General features: G+C 40.3%; 3 protein-coding genes across 4 annotated transcripts in view; all 3 read right to left on the bottom strand.

Annotated features, from left to right (window-relative positions):
- LOC145440948 (uncharacterized) overlaps positions 1 to 22,171 on the bottom strand; it is a 46,929-nt gene extending 24,758 nt beyond the window's left edge. The window contains exon 1 of the mRNA XM_080318737.1: positions 22,148 to 22,171. The gene's annotated coding sequence lies outside the window, so the exon portion shown is untranslated. The remainder of the gene's footprint in view (positions 1 to 22,147) is intronic.
- LOC145440920 (E3 ubiquitin-protein ligase RNF123-like) overlaps positions 1 to 23,639 on the bottom strand; it is a 53,434-nt gene that overhangs the window by 15,444 nt on the left and 14,351 nt on the right. Inside the window, exons 12-31 of one of the 2 annotated variants that reach the window (XM_080318693.1) lie at positions 22,711 to 22,877; positions 20,781 to 20,890; positions 19,827 to 19,888; positions 19,683 to 19,751; positions 19,502 to 19,622; positions 15,688 to 15,771; positions 15,478 to 15,579; positions 14,804 to 14,950; positions 13,963 to 14,180; positions 12,623 to 12,709; positions 12,455 to 12,562; positions 11,784 to 11,902; positions 11,304 to 11,437; positions 10,814 to 10,901; positions 10,661 to 10,754; positions 9,462 to 9,537; positions 8,594 to 8,733; positions 8,032 to 8,250; positions 7,836 to 7,911; positions 6,899 to 6,986 (exon numbers count right to left, since the gene is read on the bottom strand). In XM_080318693.1, the coding sequence (XP_080174819.1) occupies positions 6,899 to 6,986; positions 7,836 to 7,911; positions 8,032 to 8,250; positions 8,594 to 8,733; positions 9,462 to 9,537; positions 10,661 to 10,754; positions 10,814 to 10,901; positions 11,304 to 11,437; positions 11,784 to 11,902; positions 12,455 to 12,562; positions 12,623 to 12,709; positions 13,963 to 14,180; positions 14,804 to 14,950; positions 15,478 to 15,579; positions 15,688 to 15,771; positions 19,502 to 19,622; positions 19,683 to 19,751; positions 19,827 to 19,888; positions 20,781 to 20,890; positions 22,711 to 22,877 (2,309 nt within the window). The remainder of the gene's footprint in view (positions 1 to 6,898; positions 6,987 to 7,835; positions 7,912 to 8,031; positions 8,251 to 8,593; positions 8,734 to 9,461; positions 9,538 to 10,660; positions 10,755 to 10,813; positions 10,902 to 11,303; positions 11,438 to 11,783; positions 11,903 to 12,454; positions 12,563 to 12,622; positions 12,710 to 13,962; positions 14,181 to 14,803; positions 14,951 to 15,477; positions 15,580 to 15,687; positions 15,772 to 19,501; positions 19,623 to 19,682; positions 19,752 to 19,826; positions 19,889 to 20,780; positions 20,891 to 22,710; positions 22,878 to 23,639) is intronic. The other variant, XM_080318695.1, reaches the window with a different exon arrangement.
- On the bottom strand, positions 129 to 4,089 carry LOC145441571 (uncharacterized). Its single transcript, XM_080319466.1, has 6 exons — positions 3,808 to 4,089; positions 3,632 to 3,742; positions 2,966 to 3,100; positions 1,578 to 1,856; positions 428 to 538; positions 129 to 370 (listed from the first exon to the last, which is right to left on the bottom strand). The coding sequence occupies exons 1-6, from the start codon at positions 4,024 to 4,026 to the stop codon at positions 224 to 226; spliced, it is 1,002 nt and encodes a 333-aa protein (XP_080175592.1). The 5' UTR covers positions 4,027 to 4,089; the 3' UTR covers positions 129 to 223.

Genomic DNA, 23,639 nt, shown 5'->3' with positions numbered 1-23,639 from the left:
AGAATTCACTCGTATTTTCCATGTAAAACATACATTGTTTTGGTGATCAAGATAGCCAAAGACTAATGAAATTAACTGACACCAGCATTCAACTTCCGTCATCCATTCCGTACAACAACTGCATAATATCACACTTCATTCCACGTATATATTTGTATAATGCAGCCGAGCTGAAACATCATCACTGTTAACTAGAGACAGTATTAAGGCCCACAAATCGTGACTACAATCCGAAAAACATTTTCTTGAATATTTCTATCGCCATGTACGTATTGACCGCCATTCCGGCCGCGAAGCACAGCGCCCGAGACGGCTGCGGCAGTTTTCCGAGGTACGATACCGTGTGAGCGACTCTAGATCCAGCGAATATCTGAATATACGAAAGGAATGAGAAAATAGCCACGTTGGAACGTAATTCATACATTACCTTGAATATGAAAGACGCAGTACCCGGGTCTGGACTAATGCCGATGTACAGAAGAGCGAGTAATACGAACGGGAACACGTTCTCTATGTCATTCTGATGGGCGGATCTTACCTAGATTAAAAAAACTCGTATTCCAAATCTCTGCAAATATTGAAACGGCTCTACCAGACAAGGTTGGACAACTAGAATATTTTCAGATTTTTAATGTTGGATAGGAATCAGAATTATAGCGACACAGATTTTTTTCCAAATTAGACTGTAATTAGAATTGCAGGAACCCATATTTTCCAAATTAGACTAGAATTAGAATTTAAGCTACAGTTTTTCCAAATTAAATTAGAATTATAGCTACACAGATTTATCGAAATTAGCCTAGAATTCGAATTACAGAAACACATAGTTTCCAAATTAGAATAGAATTAGAATTACAGGAACACATTTTTCCGAATTAGACGAATTAGAATTTAGGCAAGTTTTCTCCCCAAATTAGATTAGAATTTCACCTAAATTATAGCTACAGTTTCATCAAATTAAATTAGAATTATAGCTACACAGATTTATCGAAATTTGCCTAGAATTAGAATTACAGGAACACATTTTTTTTCAAATTAGATTAGAATTAGAATTTGAGCTCGTTTTTTTCCAAATTATATTAGAATTTTACCTAAATTAAAGCGACAGTTTTTCCAAATTAGATTAGAATTATAGCATTACAGTTTTTGCGAAATTTGATTAAAATTAGAGCTACACAATTTTTTCCGAATTCGCTTAGGATTATAACTACACCGTTTTTCCAAATTATATTAGAATTGAGTTACTGTTAGAATGAGAGCTACGCAATTTTTGCCGTATTAGATTAGAATTATAGCCGCAGTGTTCTTGCTAAATTATAATTACTGAATTCAGGAAAACTTGTAAATTGCATCAAGTTCGGTTCATATCAAATTATTTCCTTCTCATAAGCACGAGAATGACAGATGTCTGTACAGCAAGATTGGCTTGTTTCGCACAACGCACTTCTCCTGTAGCATTTTAAGGAAAGCCGGAAAATATTTCACAAATTAGATTACCCACAACACTTTGTTCTAATCAGTCTAATTACACCTTGAGAATTATCTAATTGTCCACGTCTGACAGAAGCATAATTTACCCTCTCGACTTCGTCGTTTTTAGCCAGGAATTTCTTCTTCAATTCCTCGTCGTTGCCAGCCCGCACGGCTGCATCTTCGGGAGTCGGTACAGAATTGTATTTGATACGGTAGAAGATAGTTATCGGCGACATAGCAACCGTTTTAAGCAGCGCCAGACCCCCATACTTCACCAACGCCGCGAAGGCCTCGTTTTCCAAACTGTACACGGACATCGTACTGCAGTCTACAATTGCCAACGCCTCAACCAGTGAAAGCAATAACCCAACGTACACAGTGGTTTATACGCGTCGGAGCGTTCTCAGTGTTGCGTACGATATCTCGAGATAAAGGCCGAGAAATAGGATATCTTTCGAAACGCCGCCAACCTTATCCTAGGACCTAGGTAAAGACATTCATTCGGTCGTAACAAAACAGCAATTTGTCGTGCGCGCTATTGAAGAGGATTACGTCTCATTCCCGGCGTTAAATTAATGCCAACGGGCGTTATAGTTGCGTTCGTAATAATGACGATGCATATTTTGCATAAATACCTGCGTTCGTAATAATGACGATGCATATTTTGCATAAATATTGCGTCTGCGCCGTCAAAACCAAAAAAGAGACCATCACAATCATCGTTGACTTGGGGTTTAGTGAGAGCAACCCTGTCAATATCAGTCACTTCAATTTCGAAACGGACAGCTTGGTCCTCCATCGCTCGCGGTATCTTACTATAAAGAGATGTTTTGTATGCTGCTGCGAACTATCTGCACACCAGTCCAACTATCAACTACACACCTCATCGGTAATCTACGCGGAAATAAAATCATTACACGGTTTCCTTTTCAATCGTGTCATCACAGAAATAGCAGGCACAACGGAGAAACACAATAATCAGTAAACACTGGGCTTCATGACTATAAAAATCGACCCAAAATCACATTTACACACTGAGTATTTCGCTGCGCGGCATTGCAGAAAGCAGTTCGATCCCATCAGAGTTTGCAACTAGAAGATTTCAAACTTTTCCAAGTTCGATTAGAATCTGGATTATATCCGCGGTTTCTTTAAAAATTGGATCAGAATCGGAATTAATGCTACAGTTTTTTTTCCGAATTAGACCATAATTAGAATTACTTCGCATAAACTTGGATTGAGTCAAGTGCAGTCCGTATCAAATCAAAGTTCAATATCATAAGCACGAGAACGGCAAATGTCTGTACAGCAATCTTGGTTCGTTTCGCACTATACAGCTCTCCTATAGCATTTTCAGGTACATCAGAAATTAGATTGAAACTAAAATGAGAGAATAAAAAGAATTCACAAATAAACTAGAAGATTACCGGCATTCCGCCGTAATTAGTCTAATCAGACGGATAGAATAATAAATCGTTCAAATCTGTCCTCAATACAGTTTTCTGATGACTTCGCACGCCATAAGGACATTCACGCCGAACCCCACCAGGAACGCCAACAGCCTTGACGGCTGCGGGAAACGGAGCAGGTAGACCACAGTGTGCGCGTAACGGGAAATTGCGAACGCCTGAAAGACGTAATTCAATTACAGGATTCGCATTTCGGCATAGATTAGGGTTGCCATATTTTGGAATCGGGCAAGGAGGACACTGAATTTGAAATGTAATAATGATAATGATTCTGTACACATCACATTTAACATGCCGAATTTCGTAAGTGTGACTATACCGACGATATGCGCAGTGGAAAACCCTAATTAGCTGCAAACAGCGCGTGACACGATATAAAACGCTGGTAGGTTTTCATTTTCGTCCAGCGCGGCAGTACAAATTTCGAGATATATACCGAAACCGGATCTGACGCAGTTTCAACAAGAATGATTTGTGACGATGTGGTTCTTCGCTGTTATGTGACCAGAGTAATCTAATGTCCAAACGAACCAGGGCCGTGAAAACCTAGCGGTGACATTACACAGGTCAAGCGGGTACGCTAACCTAAAGATTCCTGTACATTCCGACCGTGATTACAAGACATGTCAGTCGGTGCAGGCCAACACACAACCAACATTACTTAATCAGTGAAAATTCAATCCACTCACCTTAAAAAGCCACACGGCTAAGCCAAGCTCCGGTTTCACCGCTACGTACATCAGTCCCAGTATCAAAAACGGCACGATGTTTTCAATGTCATTGGCGTGCGCCCGTTTGACCTGGTAAAAGCAATAAGCCATTATCTCCCGACATCACACACACACAAAACAGCCAGCTAACAAACCCGGTTCACGTTATCGTTCGGCACCAGCGCCCGTTTCCTCTTCTCCGGATCCGGGTCGTTAAACAGCTTCGTGTCCTCCCAATTCATGAAGTTATCCAAAGCAAGCCGGTGCGCGATCGTGATCGGCGACATCGCGATCATTTTCAACAGCACGAGAGCGCCGTAAAACAGGAACGCGGCGAACACCTCGTTTTCGACGGTGTACATGTGTTTGTACATGGTTATAGTCTCATGTAGAGTTATAATCTCTTTGGAGAAATACAAAATCTCAATCGTGTACCTCAGTAATTCGGTGATTGAATATTGGGATTCGGAAGCAGTCGCGTATGACATTACGACTTCGCACGAGTATGGTTGAACGCACAGTTCAAAAAGGTACCTTTTATGCGACCACAAAGAACATAACGCGAGTTTTACATCACATTAAAGATTGTTTTGCGTTTTTTTTCGACCGTACCCATTTCATTGCACTTTGTGACAATGCCGCGGGTTAATCAATAATTCACAAATATCTCATTTCCAGTAACATGCATAGCTTAAACTTTACAATACAGGATTCGTACGCTCAATCTAGCTTCAAGGTTTACAAAGTGGAAAATTGTATCGAAACCAAAATTCCCGTTGATAAATTACCCTACTGGCAAAAAGCGCACGACTTCAGCACTCGAAAATGTGATCTCTCCCTACGCGAATCATTACAATTAATATAGATTCGACTGCTCTACTCCCAAAGCCTTAATAACAACATAAGAAATACAGTACTCTGATTGAGTCGGACCACGATACAGAACACTTATCAGGTCGGTTCAACGCAATAACGGCTCAAGCCGATACAATTTCGCTGGTAAACAGACGCCAAATTAATACCAGACGACCGCATCAACTCTGCCAGTCTGCGCTACGATATTGCCAATACAGTGTTGCTCATAGTTCCCGCCAAATCACTCTCTCAGGCACAAAGCGCGCCGGTCGATTCTATTGGTTTTCAGCGAGTATCAGCCCACTTTTACGTGCAACATTAACCCGAGAGTCCTAATTCGAGGACTAGTGTACTAGATATCATCGCGGTACGGAAACGTCAGGCCTCGATGGGAAGTCCAATGCTTCGAAAAACGAGCGATGAACACTTGAACAGCCTTGCGGCTTAATTACGTAGCACATGACGAGCGTCACGCGTACAAATTAGACCGGCTGATCTGAGCTGCAACATGAACTTACTCTGTGCACGCCTGCACGGTCATCCGAGTTGAAACATAACTCTATGCACAACCATATTTGTAACTATTCATATTCACGGTTCTACACCCGAAACGTACGTAATGTATGGATCGATCACGCTGATCTACGCTGAAATCAGCACTTCCTCTGTGCACAAAATCAGCCAAGGTACAATGCAAATCTATACATTAGCAACGTATATTTCCTATTAGCCTGCGGTGATGCTCTGAACTCCCGCCGCGCGAGCTGGTCAATTTGCACTCCTGAAGAGTCGCAAGTGCTTCGGTTCAAGGCGCCAAGGCACAAACATAATATAGCGATGAGAAAGAAATCAACTAGCCTGGCAACGACGCGGTTTCATTTCACATCACAAGACAACACAAGATTTCATAAGTAGACTTCGTACATCTTGGCTACGGCGGCCGTAACATTAGATGCGGCAAGGCCCGTTGTAATCTGCATGCTGACATCTCGACTGTAGCAAGTTTCGAAGTATCGAAGGATTTCTAAGCTGCTCTTCCCTTACGCGGCTGTTCTTGCGTCTTGCGTCTCCACAATAAAATCACAAAGACAGCCCAAAGATCAAGACCGAACACTGTTACGTCTGACATTAAGCCGAGCCGGATGATACATTGATAGACCGTACTTGGTCGGATCGACATCCACCAATCTGTTCATTACATCGCATTGTGTCTTGTATATCGTATAATACATTGTGATTGTGTGCGTCTTTAGTGGATGAAAATACAATATAACGGCCACCGAATCCAAGCCGATAAATAGTAACGACTCGATTCTAGTCTGACGGCTCACACAGATCGCCAAGAATTGCCAGCTATCGTTCAACTCTGTGCATCAGGACACGACAATCAGGACTCTTTCAAGTGAGAAAAAAGCAACCCAAAGCTGACAGCTACGAAACGCACCCAAGAACCTTTAGTCATTACCGCATTTTATAGAGATCAACCGATAGCACATTCAGTAACTACGATGGCTGTCTATGTCCAACGTGGCTTTTCACACCACAGTTATCAGCAATGAAAATTAGTAAGGTTTATACACACACCACTTTACAATCACGATTGTAACTCGTGTGGTGGGTTCGCAATTCAAAATAACCGGCACTAATGCTGCCGTTTCAATCCGCGTTTGAAGCTATTCAGATACATACTTCGTCATGCAGCACACACGTCGTGTAATTCATCAAATATATTGTGTCGTGATCTGGTTTTGTCAGTTCGATGCCCGCGCTGGACAGGCATTTCAATCTTCAAGCTCTATTCTGCATCTTTATTTTCTCATAAACCAGAGTTTAGTTTTTTATTGGGCACGGACCCTTGAATGATCTTGGACCAGGAACCGCGAAATTTGGGAAACTACGACTAAAAAAGGTCATGATTTCCACCCTGACCTAATCATGACGCCTCATATTGATATCTGAACTAATTTTTCTTGAAAAGCTACCTGACGACTAAAAAAGGTCATCACTTTCGCTTGCGGCATTGAAAAGAAGACAAAATTAGGAGGTTAGTCAAAAACAAGGACAGACTTCATAAAGGATTATGTAGTTTTATAGTTGTATTCTCAATATTGGCCTTTCATAAACACCCTAAAACTATTCCGCAGACCCCAGGATAAGAACCCATGCATTAAACACACTTATATTAAAACGTAAAGTTTCTGCAGCAAACATCTAGCATCATGAAGGATATTGTAGTTTTATAGTTGAAGTCTCAAAATTTGCCTTTCGCAGACGTCTTAAATGCACTTATATTGAAGAGTAAACTTTCTGCACCAAACATCTTGCCTCACACTACTAAATAATCTGAGATCATCTGCACCTGCTCTGTGATAACAAATACTGCGTACTCACCAAGACGTCTCTTCGCGAACCTTCATCATGCTGACAAGAACCCCGGTGAGAGCAATTAGTAGCGGATAATGTACGACACTTCGCAGTCCTGGAATGATGAAATAAAATCAGGATGGAGTGTGACAATTTATTCGTAAGACACAGTGGGCAGACTTGTGCCAACTACTCACTTTTCATAATGCGCTACGGGGCTACGCCAATGTTAGTAGTGATGACTCTGAACTAGCAATGGATGCAAGAACATTTTCTAGAACATTTTCTAGAACCCGCAACTAGAACTAGAACTACTTAAAAAGCCTTTAGTTAGTTGGCCGTATACTAATTAGATTGTCAGCTTGTACAATGTACATTTCTGATGGTAGGTGCCGGTAATGGTCTGGAGGTAGACTGTCAGTTCACTACGCCTTGTTATCAAAGTTTGTAGATCCATGCGGCATGTAACTGGTTCCCAAAGGATATCTATTCTTTACAGGATTTAAATCTCCAAAATAAATTTAGAACATTTGGTTGTATCAAGTTTTAGGGTCACAAAATAAATTACAAAATAGTTTACAAGTGATCTCAACAACGGTCAATGTAACTGGTATAGACTGGTATAACTGGTCTTCGCAATCTATACATGGTTGTAGCTACATTCAGGTGTAAATCCGAAGCAATCAATGCCAAAAATCAGCTGAAAGGGTCGTCAATCTGTGAATCTGAAAATGTTCCAAAGGCTTAAGGCCTGATTTAACTAATCTATGATAGAGCTTGAGCATGACTAGGGAGATTTGGGACGCGCAGAAAAATAAACGAGGATTTAACACTTTCCTTGATTTAGGAGCTTACATCATCACTCAGTTTCTATACGTTTTCAATCTCTCCTGTTTTCTAGCTACAGTTACGCACAGGCGCCCATAGAATTACAGACATCACATACAACAAGCGCTATTCGTACCTGGATGATTACTGAGGACGACCTTATTGAATATGTTATGCTTCTTCGTGACTCGGCCCAGAATTTGATTCACAACCTGCGAAACGCAGAAATGTTTGCCATCATTACAAGGCAGTAAAAAAAGCAGAAAGCACGATCAAAAGAAACACGTCCCACACAGAACTGACATAGCACACAGGCAATACAAACGCCTCACCCGAATCAAACTATTCGCAAGGACTTCCGACTTGTCCCACTCGTCCCAATGCAAATAAACCTCGGGCGCCAACGAGACCGTCAGCTCCAAAACTCTCAAGAGAGACACGGAGATTTCGAAGAGCATGTCGACGATGCGTACTTGTCGTAGAGATTGAGCGTCCAGCGCGGACAAGAGACCGCCGGACGCGGAAGCCGGCTTGGAGCCTTGCAGGTGAACCTTCGAAAAGTAGAATGTCGCGTTGTCACGAGTCGTCGTCGCTTTAACACCAGTCAAATTGTCATGAAGGACCAACCGAAATAGCCGTTTCATCACGTTAAATCAGGATCGCAGGGTTGTATCGACTTGTACTAAAGTCATTGAGCAATAACTTGGACTCGAGTCTCAACACCGACTTGGACTCGAACCTTTGAACCCTGACTTAGACTCGGAATGACTCGGTTGTGAATTTAAAATGACTTGACTCGAATCGAGTTAATACTATGAAAGTAAAGTTGACTTGGGGACTTGGTTACAACCCTGAGCAACTCTGACTATTTTCACCACCACTGCCAGTACTTACCTCCTGCATTTGGCCTATGAACTCGGAGAAACACCAGTTGAGATGGTTGATGATGCTGTGGACAAAGTTCGACGTGAGCTGCTTGTCTTCCAGCATCACTTCGCGCAGTTGTTTCAGCAACGGTTCGGACACGTATGGATCTGCAATGGAAAATATTAAAATGGTGGAATTTGCCACGAAAATATTCAGAACACCACTCTACTGCCGAGCATTCCAGTAACGATTGAATAGTATGTTCTTATTGAAATGAGCCCGAATATTTTCGGCTGACACTCGTCAGGGGTAATCGTAAGCAACTAGTAAAGAATTAGAAAGAACATTGTACAGCAACAATCATACCGCCAATTCGAGAAAAAAATCGCCATCTCAACATCATCACATGGGTCACAGTGATAGTGGCGGCACGTTTCGGGTTCCTATTGACTAGAGCAGTGGTTCCCAATCTTTTTCGACATATTGGCCCCTTTATCAAGCTCGACACAAATTTTCGTACCCGTTAAAATGGACATATATACGGATAATTTATTCATCCAACTCTGATCGCTGGTGAATTGACTAAAAAAAGGTAATTTTTCTGAGTGGATGCTCGAAAAACTGGTTTCCTAATCTAATTTCCGATGAGTTGACCCTTTGTTTTAGTCGACCTTCGCGTCATATGCAGAATAAGCCGTCACCACGTGCATCTTTCGGCCGCGTTAATTAAATACATTTCACATGACGTTCTAACATTTTCGCACCCCCCCCTCCCAGTCGCCCCCGTTGGTGGAAAGTTTCAAAGACTTCAAAGATTGCCCGAACCATTGCGCCCAACCCTATTAGCGACTCATCTTACCTTTGTACATCGGGAAAGCACAAAGAAAACACATACCTTTCTCTCGATTCAGGAGACGCTTAACTTTTGCAATATATGGCGGATGGTCGTACCTCAAAGCGAAGCCCATTCCCTGTGATATCAAAATTGCAAATGACGCATTTGCCTCGAACACTCGGGAAACAGGGTTCGCACACATCGAGAAAGCAAAGAACACAGTTTCAATATAAGACGCAGGAACAGCGTGATATGATATGGCAATAGCATGTAGTGTAGACAATATTATTCCACAATTCGCGCGTAAAGCGACCAACTTTGGAGAACGTGCGTTAGCCAAAACATACGAATGATATAGGGTTGTTCGAAATTATTCATATTCAACTGGTTATTCGAAAAAATGGTTAGGTTTGCTAAAAAACAATGCATCAAATTTGGCTCAATTCCAACCTGAAGAAGCGAAGCTATTGGAGTTAAAAAATTTTGAATTTGTTAAAAACAATTACTTTCTTCAAATTTTACTGTTAACTGCAAGCAAAAAATAATACAGTAGTTACGATGGGAAATTCTCTAACTAGTAATTATATAACTACCAGGGTTTAAGGGTTGCCATATTTTTGAATTGGGAAAAGGAGGACACTTTTTCATACCATAAAAGTTGGATTACCGGAATTGAGAACAGCAGATTTTAAAATTTTTCCCCGAAATCTTGTGTTGAATAAAATTTAAAAAAAAGGACATCATTCCGACTCGACTCCCGAATGACCCACTCGAAAGTTGGCATCATCTTATTTTGCGTCATTTTTGGCGTGCTTTAATCGACCCTGTCCATCAGCCTAGCTGTCAAAGCTGTATTTCAAAAAAGGAGGACAATTAAGCGTCCTCGGAGGACATTTTCGATTTCCTGAAAAAAAGAGGACATGTGGTAACCCTGTAAAGACTACTATTTTGAAATCCAAGGTTTTGAATACCGACAACACCGCTTCTACTGGTTGAAATGGCTTCGAGTTTGGTGTGTTGCGTTTTTTTGGCAAACCTGAAAATTTTATCAAAGATGTACCAAAATCTGAGGACAAAATGTCATTTCCGAACAACCCTGCCGCTCAAAGTCATCGCTGCAACTGTAACAGTTCAAGATCGGCGATAACCGCGAAAACCGTTTAAAACGAATGACACGCATATTGTCAGACTAGTTAGAAACGCACGGCTCGAAAACCAATACTTGTCGCAAACTTCCACATCACATAGCCTGCACTCACCCTCCACATAGCGGCGAGTATCCTGTGCCCCATGCTCACCCACGGCTTATCCTCGTCATACGCGGTCAGCAGACTTTTCAAGAGTTTTTTCTTCCTACACGAAAACACCTCGCCGTAATACCATGAGACAGCAAAAAAAAACAATGTACTCACTCTTCAGAGGGCATGGCCTCTATCGCTTTTACTTGCTGCGGATAGGTTACAAACGAAGCCAACGTGTTTGCGAGCAAAGTTTTGATATCTGCATGAAAAGGAATGATCGCTATCTAAGTCCAGAGTTCCAAAGACATCTAGATATTTAGCATTAAGCTCGTTATTTACTTATATCACACATTTACCAATTTATGGCAAGTGTATTCTATCCTGTCTTTCTTCCTATTCTAGTTGCTAATAGACTAATTGGAGCGAAATGTCGGTAATCTTATTTTAATCTAATATATGAATTGTTCGTGTAGCTATTATTCTAATTCCAAACTGATTTGGAAAAATTGTGGATCAATAATTCTAGTTCTACTCTAATTTGGAACACAATCTGTAGCTATAATTCTTGTTCCAAGCTGAGTTCGAAAGGCGGGAAATTTCTGAAGCTGTCTAACTCCGTGTCGAAGTCTAGATGGCAGCGATAAATATCGTGAGGACCCACCCGTGTGAATGATCCTGCTGTCGCAATGATGGTGGCTCAGAAAGTTGGCAAACTTGAGCAGAACCTGCTGCTTGTTGGGGAGTAAATCGATCGATTGCGTGGGATGGAAATATTCGCGAAGGCATTTGAAAATTCTGAACGGTAAGCGTCGGCGTGAGAGTCAAATCAGAAATGCGGCAGTGAAACAAAAATAAGGTCATGCAATCGAATAGTAGGCCTATATACATTTTGAAATAAACAAAAATAGTTTTGACTGACACTTGTTGGTGGTAATCAGCAAGTAGTAGAGAATTTTCAAATACTAGTAATAATAATATATTCATATTGAAATATACCCAAATATTTTCCGTTGACACTCGTATTGTAATATTATTCAATTGTATACTGTAGTTCTGTACCTCCAAGAGTCTTTAGAAAAAAAAACGTGCTTGAAGTAGGCATATTATCGTGCGGTGCGTTAAAATATTGTCAAACACGAACCTAGTAGCTCCGGTTAAATAGAAGTCAGGTATAAACGCAAATAAAGTGCCTTTGGCGGACATTTTCTCCACAGTATTCAGCGAGACTTGGTGAAGCCACCACAGGTTGTGTTGTGATTCCTGAAAAACAAAGAAATGTATCACTACAGTGACATGTCAATTTCATTTTTACCCACGGGGAACAGGAGTGGACAACGTGAAACTGATGAAATTGGCAAAAAAAAATTGATGAACAATGGGAAGAGCTCAATTGCATGTATTTTGTTCAGTGAAGCGTCAAGCAGAAATACATGAATACACTGGCCTTGCTTTTTAAAAATCAACCGGTCCGAACAGTCCAGTCGAGACTGTTCCAGACGTTAAGACAGACATGATAACACAACTTCTCAGCGAGCAACACTTAGGGCGGAGATCATAAAGGTAGCTTATCCGGGAGAATGCTAATCGTCTGATTAAAACTGTTAATCGTGGCGCAAAAAGTGATACAAGATTTCGCTCAAGGATTATTTCCAGTCCTCGGGTGAAACTTTTAATCCAGCAAAGTAGGTTGCAGCGATTACCAGTTTCAATCACACGATTAGCACGATCTCCGTCTTTTTATCGTATTCTCCAGTTACATTTTTCTTTGTACACCCTACACGAAAGGCTGAAAGTTTCAATTGGAAAACTCACTGGTGCATAGGTGGTCGCTTTCAGCCATTCGATATTCCTATGAATCCTGGCGACGTGCTTTTGAAGCAGCTGCTTCGACTGCTCCAACGCCGTCTTGATCTCGCCAAACTGCAAACGCAAGAAACGCATGACTCTGGTCAACTATGGAGTTTCGCAAAGGATATTTACCGTCGGATTGGCGCTTTTCTTTAGCTTGGCTTCGGCCGCTTTCAGATTCTTGGTATATTCGACGTGTTTTGTACGGCTCGAACAGAGCTGAATCAAGATGACACGATTATTATCTCGCCGGGCGCCTTTAAAATCAGCTCGTTACCCCATCTCTAGGGACGGGCAAAATCAAACCGAAGCTCAATTCGAATTGGACACTGAAACTTTGGCTCGAATAGAATCGCAAGTTTTGATTTGAGATTTGAGAATTCAAATTTGAGATTGATAAACTTTGATGCATTATATTTATTTGTTTCAAAAAAATAAACAGCGATACTATCTCATTGCACTGTATTTTTAGGATAATTATATCGGATGGTCCCAGACTGTGTTCAAGATGAGACACCAAGCAATTCTTGCTCATTACGCCACCAATTCATCCTAAAAGATGAATCAACTAGCAACATCGTGAATAAAATATAATAATCATGAAATAATTCACTTTTAAAAAGAATTTGTACATCATATATGAATTTAAATGACATCGAAAACCAATTATCCATGGGATCCAGCAACAACAAGAATTTTGTTATTATTTTGACTTGTAATGTCATATCTGGTCAACTACTAGACAAATATTCTATTGTGTGTGCCTTGAACAGTAAATTTTAAATATTACGAGGCTTTCAATGAAAAAGCCCTCTGATACCCACGTCCCAACTTACCCCCATGACTCTGTCTCATCTTACCCACAACACCTCAATTATCTTATAAACGTCAATAAAAAATTTTCTGTCTATTACTTTTCAGAGGTAAGTGCATGACTACACTGCTCATATTGCACTTTACCAGCTCCAGTAATGTTGTTCTATAATATGACGTACTATGATAGGTATGCCCTTACAAACATGAATTCACATAACCGACATAGGCTATGAAAATATAGTTTTGGGCATTTTTCTGCCCAGCCTCAACTCTGTTTGTCTTGTTAATATGGTAGGACTATAGAATGACATTATGGGAACAACATAGTTGAAGGAGTCTGTCCATCAGAAAATTGTTCTATGAAAAAATTGCATGTCTCATCTTGCCCCGTGTCTCATCTTGGCCCCCTCTCCCCTACAACGCATTGATAAGCGCACGTATTTAGTTGTTCACGGTAGATCAGGGAGTCGCTAATTAACAGCACTTCCGGACTCGTCGACAAGGTTATCATATGCGTATAACTGTTAACATTAGGATGTTGTATAAGTATAATATAATTATAATAGAGTTAGATTACCGGCATTTCGCATTAATTGATCTAATTAGAAAACTAGAATTATATCTATATATCTGGTCCATAAACAAGCGCATCTCACCTTATCCATTTGCTGATGAATGGACTGAGCATAAAGCATCAGACACCCGTCGGTCAGTTCCAGCAGGTGCAGGCAAGTGGGCAGCCAGTTGTTGTCGTCGTCGTCGATGCCGCGTTTCCTGGAGACGGACGGCGCGCTCGTGTTGCTGATCTTGGAGCTCTGGTTGAGGAGCGCGCGCGCCAGCCGCACCATGGGGTTGTACGATTCGATGTCGGACTCTGATGAAAAATCGAGTGGGCAGCCTTACGGAAGCGTTTGATCGATTGGCGACCGAACAGAAATGGTCAAAGTGGTCATATTTGGTGTTCCAGTAGAAATGGAAGTAACGGTGCAACTTTCCAAGTAGGCACCAGTTTAGGGCAAGAGAGAGAGAGCTATTTATTTATTAATTCAACCGAAAAAAATCACATTACCTTATCAATAATGATAACAAGAAACTGCAGGGCCGTAACCAAGTCACAAGTCAATCTCACTTTCATAGTTTTGACTCAAGTCAAGTCGAGTCATTCTCTATTCACCGCCGAGTCAAGTCCAAATCCAAGTCAGCGAGCAGAGGGTCGAGTCCGAGTCCAAATCATTATGTTTACTGTTAAGTTTTGAGTTCAATCCTGTTTAACCCACTTTTTTCAACTCTGCTCGAGTGATATAGAATGGCTCGCATTCATAATATAGTAACATGGTGAAGTAAAAAAGTAAGTATTCCAGGATGTTTCACCTAAAAAATCAAAAACTGTACAAATAGATGTAGTACAAAATGATAACCACAATGATAAAGAGCAATTGAATTTCGAAGTTGGGAGACTTGGCCTTATACGAAGGCGGCGACCCGATCACCATTTACCTTCTTCGGACACCAAGGTCGACAGCGACGTGCCGGGGTTGCTTTCCAGAATTTGAAGAAAGGCGTGATGGTCCTCGCGCCACGCCTCGGAATTGCTGCCGGGTCTATTGCGAAGGGTCACGTTCACCCCCTCTTTCTCCAGCAGCTCTGAAAGCAAATCAGTCGCTGTTGGATTGGTCTTAAACGCACAGGTCTCGACCCAAACTTGTGTGGCGCAGTTGCTTTTTAGGTCCCCTGGTTGGTTCCAGGCAAGCGAATCAATAGTCAAAAACATGCAAAGATTAAAATTCTTGAAAACATACACACCACGGCCCCACTTTCAAGAATCGCTACTCCGTGCTAAAACCCATTTTCCTTCAAAATTGCCTAACAATTTCACAATATTACTATATATTGACTATTTCGTTGCAGCAGAATCAGAGTAGCTTACCGGTATGTCCATGATTATTTTTTGGCCATATCGTGGTCATGGTAATGTTAGTCACATTGTGTCAAATAAAAATCTTACAAAAACTCGATTTTCCCAAGATGTTAAAAATGGACATAAGCTACTCTGATTCCACTGCGATTATTTCTTTGAGCTGCAAGATTTTAGCGATATGAAATATCATTTCAATCAGGCGCAAGTTGGGAGTCACTAATCTATTGTGCACCACAGATGAAGCTAGTGTTACCTCTGTGCTCGTGCAGCAGATGAGACGCAAGCCCGCCGGCGCGTTGCGTGTCCGTGTAGGTCAGCATTCCCGAATAGAACAACTGAGGCGGCAAATATCCCTCTGTACCAAGAAAAAAATCACGCCGTCAACGACAAAGCACGGTGGAACGTACTTTGATCCGATTCCACAAAGAGGGGGGAGGTCGCCGGGAGGGCAACTGGGGCCTACCTTCGGAATATGTGACACAAGCCCTACTGCGTTTCCTCGTGAACTGTTTCTTAGCCGGTGGCTCTGGACCTTTGACATGCTTATCTGTGAACATTTGGATGTAACACGACAATGAAACAAAATCGGGTAAGACTCATTCCATTATAATTTAGCAAAGTTTGGGACATATGTAATGCATGCCCTCAGAATTGTCCAATATTTACAAATGTTGTTCTTTTATTGAATTCTGAGTAAAAATAGAAGAATTAAAAAAATTTCAGCGATTCAAAAATAATGCAATTCAAAATTCTCTTGCCACTAGGTGGCGCTGTATGCAAAAATCTGCAGCTGCTCACCGTAAATACTATTATAACCAATCAATAATTGGAAGGGCAATTTTTTTGTACGTAATTCCATGGTGGAATAGAGTACAATTTAAATATCCATGAAATCCACGAGTTTGTGCGTTTATGTTTTTTTCACGCAATTTTCAATAACCTGTATTGAGATTATATTCTGAATAAACTATGGTTGACTGGGGCCAACCACGATAAAAAAAATCCAATTTTTCATCAACCATACTGCTTCAAAGTACATTTTGTAATTGTTTTTTCTTCTGTAAACTGAGCACTACGTGGATTTTCAAGTCCACACCCCCCCCCCAATTGTTTTTCAGCGAATTTAGAGCGAAAAAGTTGGTTTTCTTCAATTCCTTGGCCCCGAAATCGGATAATTAGACATTTTAATTGGTTCTCTACCATAATTAAAGCAATAAAGTATTGATTTTCAGGATTTTTGCATGTAGCGCCACCTAGTGACAAGATAATTTGGAATCGCATTATGTTTTGAACCGCTGAAAATGTTTCAATGTTTTCTATCTACCCAGACTTTATAAAAAAGAACATTTGCAAATATTGGACAATTCCGAGGGTGTGCATTACAGCCCTTGCTAAATTACAACGGAATTAGCCGTAACTGCAGTGTAGGCTTTCTGTAGTGACATGATCTGCCCAGAAAGCCTTATGTAACCGGCCGTCTAATTCCATAAAGCAAAATGACAGGGTAGCCGAGATTAGGGAGCTCATCAATGTTCCTTGTTCACGATAGGCGGGGACAGACTTGCGCAATTACCGTAATTTTCCATGTATAATGCGCAAAATTTTCACGATTTTTTGCCTAAAATAGGGGGTGCGTATTATACATGGGTACAACAAGCCTTGAAAAAAATCTCCCTCGATAAAAAACTTGAAATCACACCTATCTTCATTATTGTTTCCAATCGCGCATCATTCGTATTATAGAGTGTAACGCGCTGCCAATTAGTGGGAAGCGTGTTGCCAATTAACGAGAGTCATGTGCACAAGCACGCGATCTCCTGCTGAGTTGGTTTGCCGTTTGTACGCGAGCGAAATTAGGTCACTAATAGACACTCGCGTGCGGCAATTCTCGCCAATTCATCGCGTCAACGACAGGCCCGAACAATCGCATATGCAATTTATACATATACAAGAGGCCATGTGCGCAAGGTATAATCGCTTGCGTAATCAGTCGCATCTCCAACAGACCTGTTGCGCATGACATTTAGCCTAGGCGCAATCGCATCTGTAATAGGCATCGTGCGCAAGATGTCGGTTCGTTGGCCTAAACTAACTCGCCGCCGGCCTCGCAGGCTTTGGCTGCTATATACTGTCGTTTAGAGACAATACCGTTAATTGTATAATGATTAGCAATCGCATCTGTAAAAGGTCTCCTCGTGCTCAAGATGTCGTGTCGCTAGCCTGAACTATCGCGCCGCCCGCCTCGCAGGCTTTGGCTGCTATCTACTATCGTTTAAAGACAATCCCGCTATTGTATAATGATTAGCGATCATTGTGTAATGGTTGTTCAAGAGTGACATCGTATACGAAATCGGAACTATTCATGTACTGAAATGCAGGGTGCGTACTATACATGGGTACAGGCTTTTTCCCAGAATTTACATGCTATTTTAGGGGTGCGTATTATACATGGGGGGCGGGGGCGTACTATACTTGGAAAATTACGGTAGATAATTCCAGTTGTCTAATTAAAGCGAAATACGGTACCGCTAATTTAGTTTTAATCTAATTTGTGTAATGTTTCGATGCTCTAATTCTAATTCAAGTCAAATTTCTGGTTTTCCTGAAAATGCTACAGAACTGCACAGCGCGAAACGAGCCAAGCTTGCTGCACAGGTATTGGTCATTGTCATGCTCGTAAGATTGGACTCTGATTTGATATGAACTGAACTTGATATGATCTCCGAGTTTTCGCAAATTCAGTAATTCTAATCCTAATGTAATGTGGTAGAGCCTGTGTCTCTATAATTCTGATTCTAGTCTACTTTAATAAAAAAGCTTTGCTATAATTCTAAATCTAATTTTGAAAAGCTGAAAATTTTCTAGTTGACCCAATAAGTCTGATTTCACCAAGCCAGGAGCCTATATTGGTCTACCGAAAAAATGTCGAATCATCCAACAAAGGCCACGCATTAACTCAATATTCGAAAGTGTAAAATCTGGTAGCAGCAGATGCTTCATTCCGAAGCACTATGCTCATAGATTTTGGCCAGAGACTTCCAATCTTGGGCCTACACACGATCAAATAAAATATGTCAAAATGAATATGCAGCTATAAAAAATGGGAGAGGTAGGATGACGCAGTGGAGTGCAATGCAGCGAAATTTAGAATTGTGAAAAAGACGGAAACTATAGGTAGGCATGCAGTATTTTCTGCAATGGATTTAATATGATGAATCGGTGAAAGAGATTGTAGTAATGCATTTCACCCAGGCAGCCTCATTCCGAATATGTTGTAGCTAATCAACTTTACCACTGCCAGTAAACAAAGTCATGTTTTAATAGCCACATTCGATCAGATATCCGATAATTTTCAATGAAAATTCACCATGACACCAATGAAAAATGATTGGCTAACTATAGACGGCCCGATATTATTTCACATGCAATTATATTCTATACCGATATTGCCGTCAGCCGACTCTACAGTTCTGTTTGAGGTTGAATCGTGATTAACAAAGCAACCTTCCCCCTTCATTAAACGCCAGCCTCTACAAGTTGGATTTAGAAACAATTCATCAACATAGTGATTAAACTAGGTGTTAACTAGTTATTCAAAAAAAATTACGAAATTAACACTCTCAAGTCTGATATTACGAATTTACAAGCTTGTATGTTGACGTCACAAATCGATAGACACTCTCAATTTCGATTTTCAATAATAACAAGCACAGAACACATTAACAGGATATGAATCAGACGCTGTACAGTACACATAGTGGGGGTGCTAGAGGTTGATAAAAACAAGTTGGCATTGTGACAGATCAATGTATCAGTCAATAACACAGCATTGGTCTCTATTGAGCTTGCATTTCCAGGTGGATATCGACTGAACCGGAACATACACTTGAATATACGACCTCTGGATGAGAATCACACTTGGCGCGATGACCGTCAAAAGTTCCAGCATGAAATTCCCTATCGCGCTAATGGTTTCAGGTTTATTTGTGTGATATACCAGTATTCTTGGGGTTACAATTCAGCTTAAGGAGCTTATTGTGATATATATCATTATATAGTAAATAGAAACATCTACATGGAGAACGAAGGAGTTGTCACGAAGTAACTAGTTTGCTTTTGAGGTCAAGAATTTTGTGAATACTTATGATGTCAGAATGAGCAAGACTTGAATACCTAACTCAAAGCCACAAAATGTGTCTAGAATGTCATGTTCAGCAGTAATGCCGCGAAATAATCATGCATGGGAGATATATAAAGCAAATACATTTCAAACCCACCGCTGGCCGGGGTGTAGTTCACTTTCGACACGGCCGAATTATCCCACAGTTGCCTCACGACGTCGATGATACGTTGCACGAACGAATGCATTACCAGTGGGGAGCATAGTGCATTGTGCTCCTGTCAAAATCGCAAATGTTAAGTCACACAATCGCAACACTGTAATTGCTTGTTACCCACCCGACTAGACGACGTGTAATTTTGAGCAAGCTTCCTAAACTTTTCTGCAAATTCTTTTCGGGGAGTGTACTAAAACGAAAGTAGTCGGGCCAAATATATATGGCACTAAATTAGCTATCATAATGCTCGTGAACTTTTGCTTACATTTCCCTTGTCCTGTACATCCAAGAAGGCCTTCAATATGTCTCTCTGAATGTCTTCGACGCCTGCAGAGTCGCAAACAAACCAAATGAACAGCACGTCATCGGAAAGTCAAAATGAAATTGCATGCGGCCAAAAATAAAATTTCAAATTTTACCGATTATTTGCGAAAATTGTTAGGTCGGTTGGAAAAAAGATAACCCACCAAATTTGGTACAATTCCAACCTGCAGTAGCGAAGCTATTGGAGTTACAGAAATTTGAATTTATATTTAAAAAATGAAAGTTTTATTGCAAATTCTACTGGGCAAGCCATGAAGTTGTATAAAAAGCAGTGCATAGCAAATATGGCTCAATTCCAAACGGCAGAAGTTACTGTAGCAAAAGGTATGTGAAATAATAGTATTTACATTGGGTGGTTCAAAAATTAATAATGAAACACAAAAAGAGTTGGTGTACCATCTAAAAATAGTGCATTGAACCTGAACGCTCTCGTATTCGAAATTTCATGCTGGTGATGACATATTTTGTGATACGGTTGTTGAATATACAACGTTCTTTTTCATTTTCTACTAGTTGCTGACGATTACCCCTGACGAGTGTCAGCCGAAAATATTCGGGTTCATTTCAACATGAATATACTATTAAATTGTATACAGACTGTCCCAAAATCGCAAATTTTGCACTCTTTTGCACATCTTTGCTTCTATGGGCTGGAATTGAGCAAAATTTGAACGAAAGAATTTTCATGTTTATTAATAAATTAAATTTCCAACTCTAATAGCTTCGCCTCTACAGATTGAAATTGCAACAAATTTGGCGTGCAACGTTTCTTCAACTAGCCCAACAATTTTCTCAGAAACATGAAATAAATTTAAAAAATAGTTTTTCAACAACGGTAATGAGCCTGCGTTTACGTTTCCGATAAACGACTTCCGGATTTCTGACTATCTCTCACCTGTAATTCTCTCTTTCAGATTCCTCGACGTCAGATTATCCAGGAGGCCCGAGTTGGGCGGCGGCTGCTTTATGTGGAACATGTGCGGTATCAGGTCTCTCTTCTCCCAAGTACAACATTACGTTAAGGAAGGTAGCAGACGATGCATAGCGGTAATTAGTGAGCGGCATGATACTCAACTATTGCAGATTTCAAGGTTTGAAATTTACTCAAGTCTGTTCAATCTATATAGAAAATCCGGTAGAGCTATATTAGCAACAGCAATAACCCAAATGCATTCATTGTTTAGTCACAGCTATTGGAAGAATTGGAAAATTTTATTCACAAACTAAATAAATACTGGGACAAATCAGGTACGGATTCAACAGTCTGAAAAAGGTCAATTGAGCAGCCCTGGTATCCAATGGCCCTTACTAGTTGATAGTAATCTTCCAGGAAATGTGGGTGAGCATTGTACATGTTGTGTCGCTGAATTAGTCGGAGAGTTTGTTTCGATAAAGAAGCCGACTGAAAATTAGATTATAACCTAAATTTCATTGCGATAGGTTATATGGCAAGAACTCAGAGAGAGATGCGTCATCAACGGCATAAATCGCATTATGAACGTGACAATATAATGCAAGCCAGCAACGATTAACTTCACAGCTGCTTTTCAGCATGAGTCAGGCAGATATAGTTGAGTCATCTGGTTTAAAACACCCAATTCATGGTTCATTTGACAAATCCGCTGAGATGAGTACCATGGCATACATAAATTAGTCAGTCCATTATTACTATTTGAAATTGAATTGTTAAGGACAGGCCAATACACTCCAGCCACGGCACATCAATAGGCTAATATAATACAAAATAATACTAAAATTACCCAAATAAAAGATAATGCATAAAATGACGGGTTGATGCTACTACCCAAAGCTCAATTAGCAACTATCGTATATTTCCATGTATTAGATAACTATCCTATTCTCTCTCCACATAAACTATTCTTCCAATGATAGAGGTTAATTATACCTTTGTTTATGAGTATTTTTTTTTTTTTTTTTTTTTTTACGGCTCTCCGTAACCGCTGCCTTTTGGCGATCCTCTCTTAATTTAGGGTTGCCTCTGGGTCAGGGTCTTGATTACACATTTTTGTTGTTTTTTAAGGTTTTGGGGTTTTCTAAATAAGGTGTTTGAATTGTTTTCGAACTTAAATAAAACGGTTTCTTCTTTGTAGTTCACTCTATTTTGGTTTCAGTGGTTATGGCGCATTGCCATGTTTGCTCGTCACTGGGGAGTAGGTTTGCTTGCACCTTAGTGCAACCAAACACTCCAATGTTTTGAGGTTGGTGTTCTCATCATTCTCGTCATTTGTTTATGAGTAGCACCTTAATACAACCAAGTACCCCAAGACACCCACATAATTAGCAATTCTATAATTATAGCAGTCATCCTTTGACATGTTTAATAAACAAGATTGATGTTTGCCTATGAATAACTCAATACAACCAAGCACTCCAAAAGACAAGAGAAATTAGGAATCCCAGAATTGATCAAACGTAGACTCAAGGCTAGAGTTGTTCAATACTAACGTTTTCTTTCAAATTCCACTGGCTAAAAATTGAAAATAAATTGAAGAATTTCCTACCGTGAATCACTATTTATTTGAAATCCAAGATTTTGTGATCCAATAACTTCGTTTCTACTGGTTGGAATTGAGCCAAGTTTGATATGCATCACAACGTAACAATTTTACAGAATAGGCATTAAAATTTGAAGAAAAGAATTGTCTTAATAAATCTAAAAAAAGTGTTTTATTAACCAACCTAACAAGTTTCTTGAATAGCAATAAAATTTAAGAAAAATGTAATTTTGAACAAGAGACCTATTCTGACTACGGCGTTTCAAGCACGAGAAAATATACTGAACAAGTTCCTGCACAAAAGGATATAACGCGTATTCCAGGAGTTGAGATTTTGTCGTTGGGTGCCTCGCGAGTCCGAGGAAAAAATTCAAATACTTCTTTTGTGGCCGGAACTCGGGATGAATATTCGACACCTTGTAATGCCGGACGACGGCGTTGAGAAGATGACAGACGCATTTCTTGGCGACGCGTTTCTGTAACACATTTCCGCGTAACGTAACTAGGAGTGGCCACAATGATTTGGGCAGTGAGAGATGAGTTTTCCTAGAACTGAAATTATACTCTCCATGGCACTAAGTGACTAAGTGTTGATTTACCAACTAGAATTATAGTTCCGACCTGATACCAGGGTTGTCATGACTTGAGTTGCGATTATTTGGTGACTCGACTCGAGTCATTTTCCGTATTTTGATTTGAGTCAATCTGTGTATTGACTAGACTTGTACTCGAGTCATTGCGCATGACTCGAGAATCGGAAGGTCAAGACATTTCATTGTAAATTCGAAGAATAGTAAAGTTACCACACTTTTGGTATTTTGTCTATTAGTAAGTACTGATATTTGAAAATGCGACCAGTGAGGAAAATTAGTATATTGTCAGGGTTGTAACCAAGTCACAAGGTTACGAGTTACAAGTCAATCTCAGTTTTATAGTTTTGACTCGAGTCAAGTCGAGTCATTTTCAATTCACCACCGAGTCAAGTACGAGTCCAAGTCATCTAGTACCGAGTCTAGTCCGAGCCATTATTTTCACTCTTCAGTTTTGCAGTTCAATCCTGTTCAACCGACTTTTTTACATTTGCTCGAGTGATCTAGAATGGCCCGCATTCATAATACAGTAATTTTTCTCGGTTTTATTAGTTTATGGCCCTATTTTCAAGTATCAGGACTGGTTGACGAAATACCAATCATGTGGTGACTTTACGATTCTTCGAAGTTACAATGAAATGTCTGTCT

This window comes from Botryllus schlosseri, chromosome 6 (assembly GCF_051294905.1).
Source record: "Botryllus schlosseri isolate E-star chromosome 6, Bs_hap1, whole genome shotgun sequence".
In the NCBI taxonomy this organism is placed as follows: Eukaryota; Metazoa; Chordata; class Ascidiacea; order Stolidobranchia; family Styelidae; genus Botryllus; species Botryllus schlosseri.
The sequence above is the reverse complement of the archived record's forward strand: the minus strand, read 5'-3'. Positions and strand labels throughout refer to the sequence as shown.

What these genes read in the sequence shown, in the direction of transcription:
- LOC145441571 (XM_080319466.1), bottom strand. Translation starts at nt 4,026, where the DNA reads ATGTACAAACACATGTACACCGTCGAAAACGAGGTGTTCGCCGCGTTC. An exon ending in AAAACGACGAAGTCGAGAGG is followed by an intron (nt 539 to 1,577) that starts GTAAATTATGCT and finishes TTTTTAATCTAG; the next exon opens with GTAAGATCCGCCCATCAGAA. An exon ending in CTGCGTCTTTCATATTCAAG is followed by an intron (nt 371 to 427) that starts GTAATGTATGAA and finishes TCGTATATTCAG; the next exon opens with ATATTCGCTGGATCTAGAGT.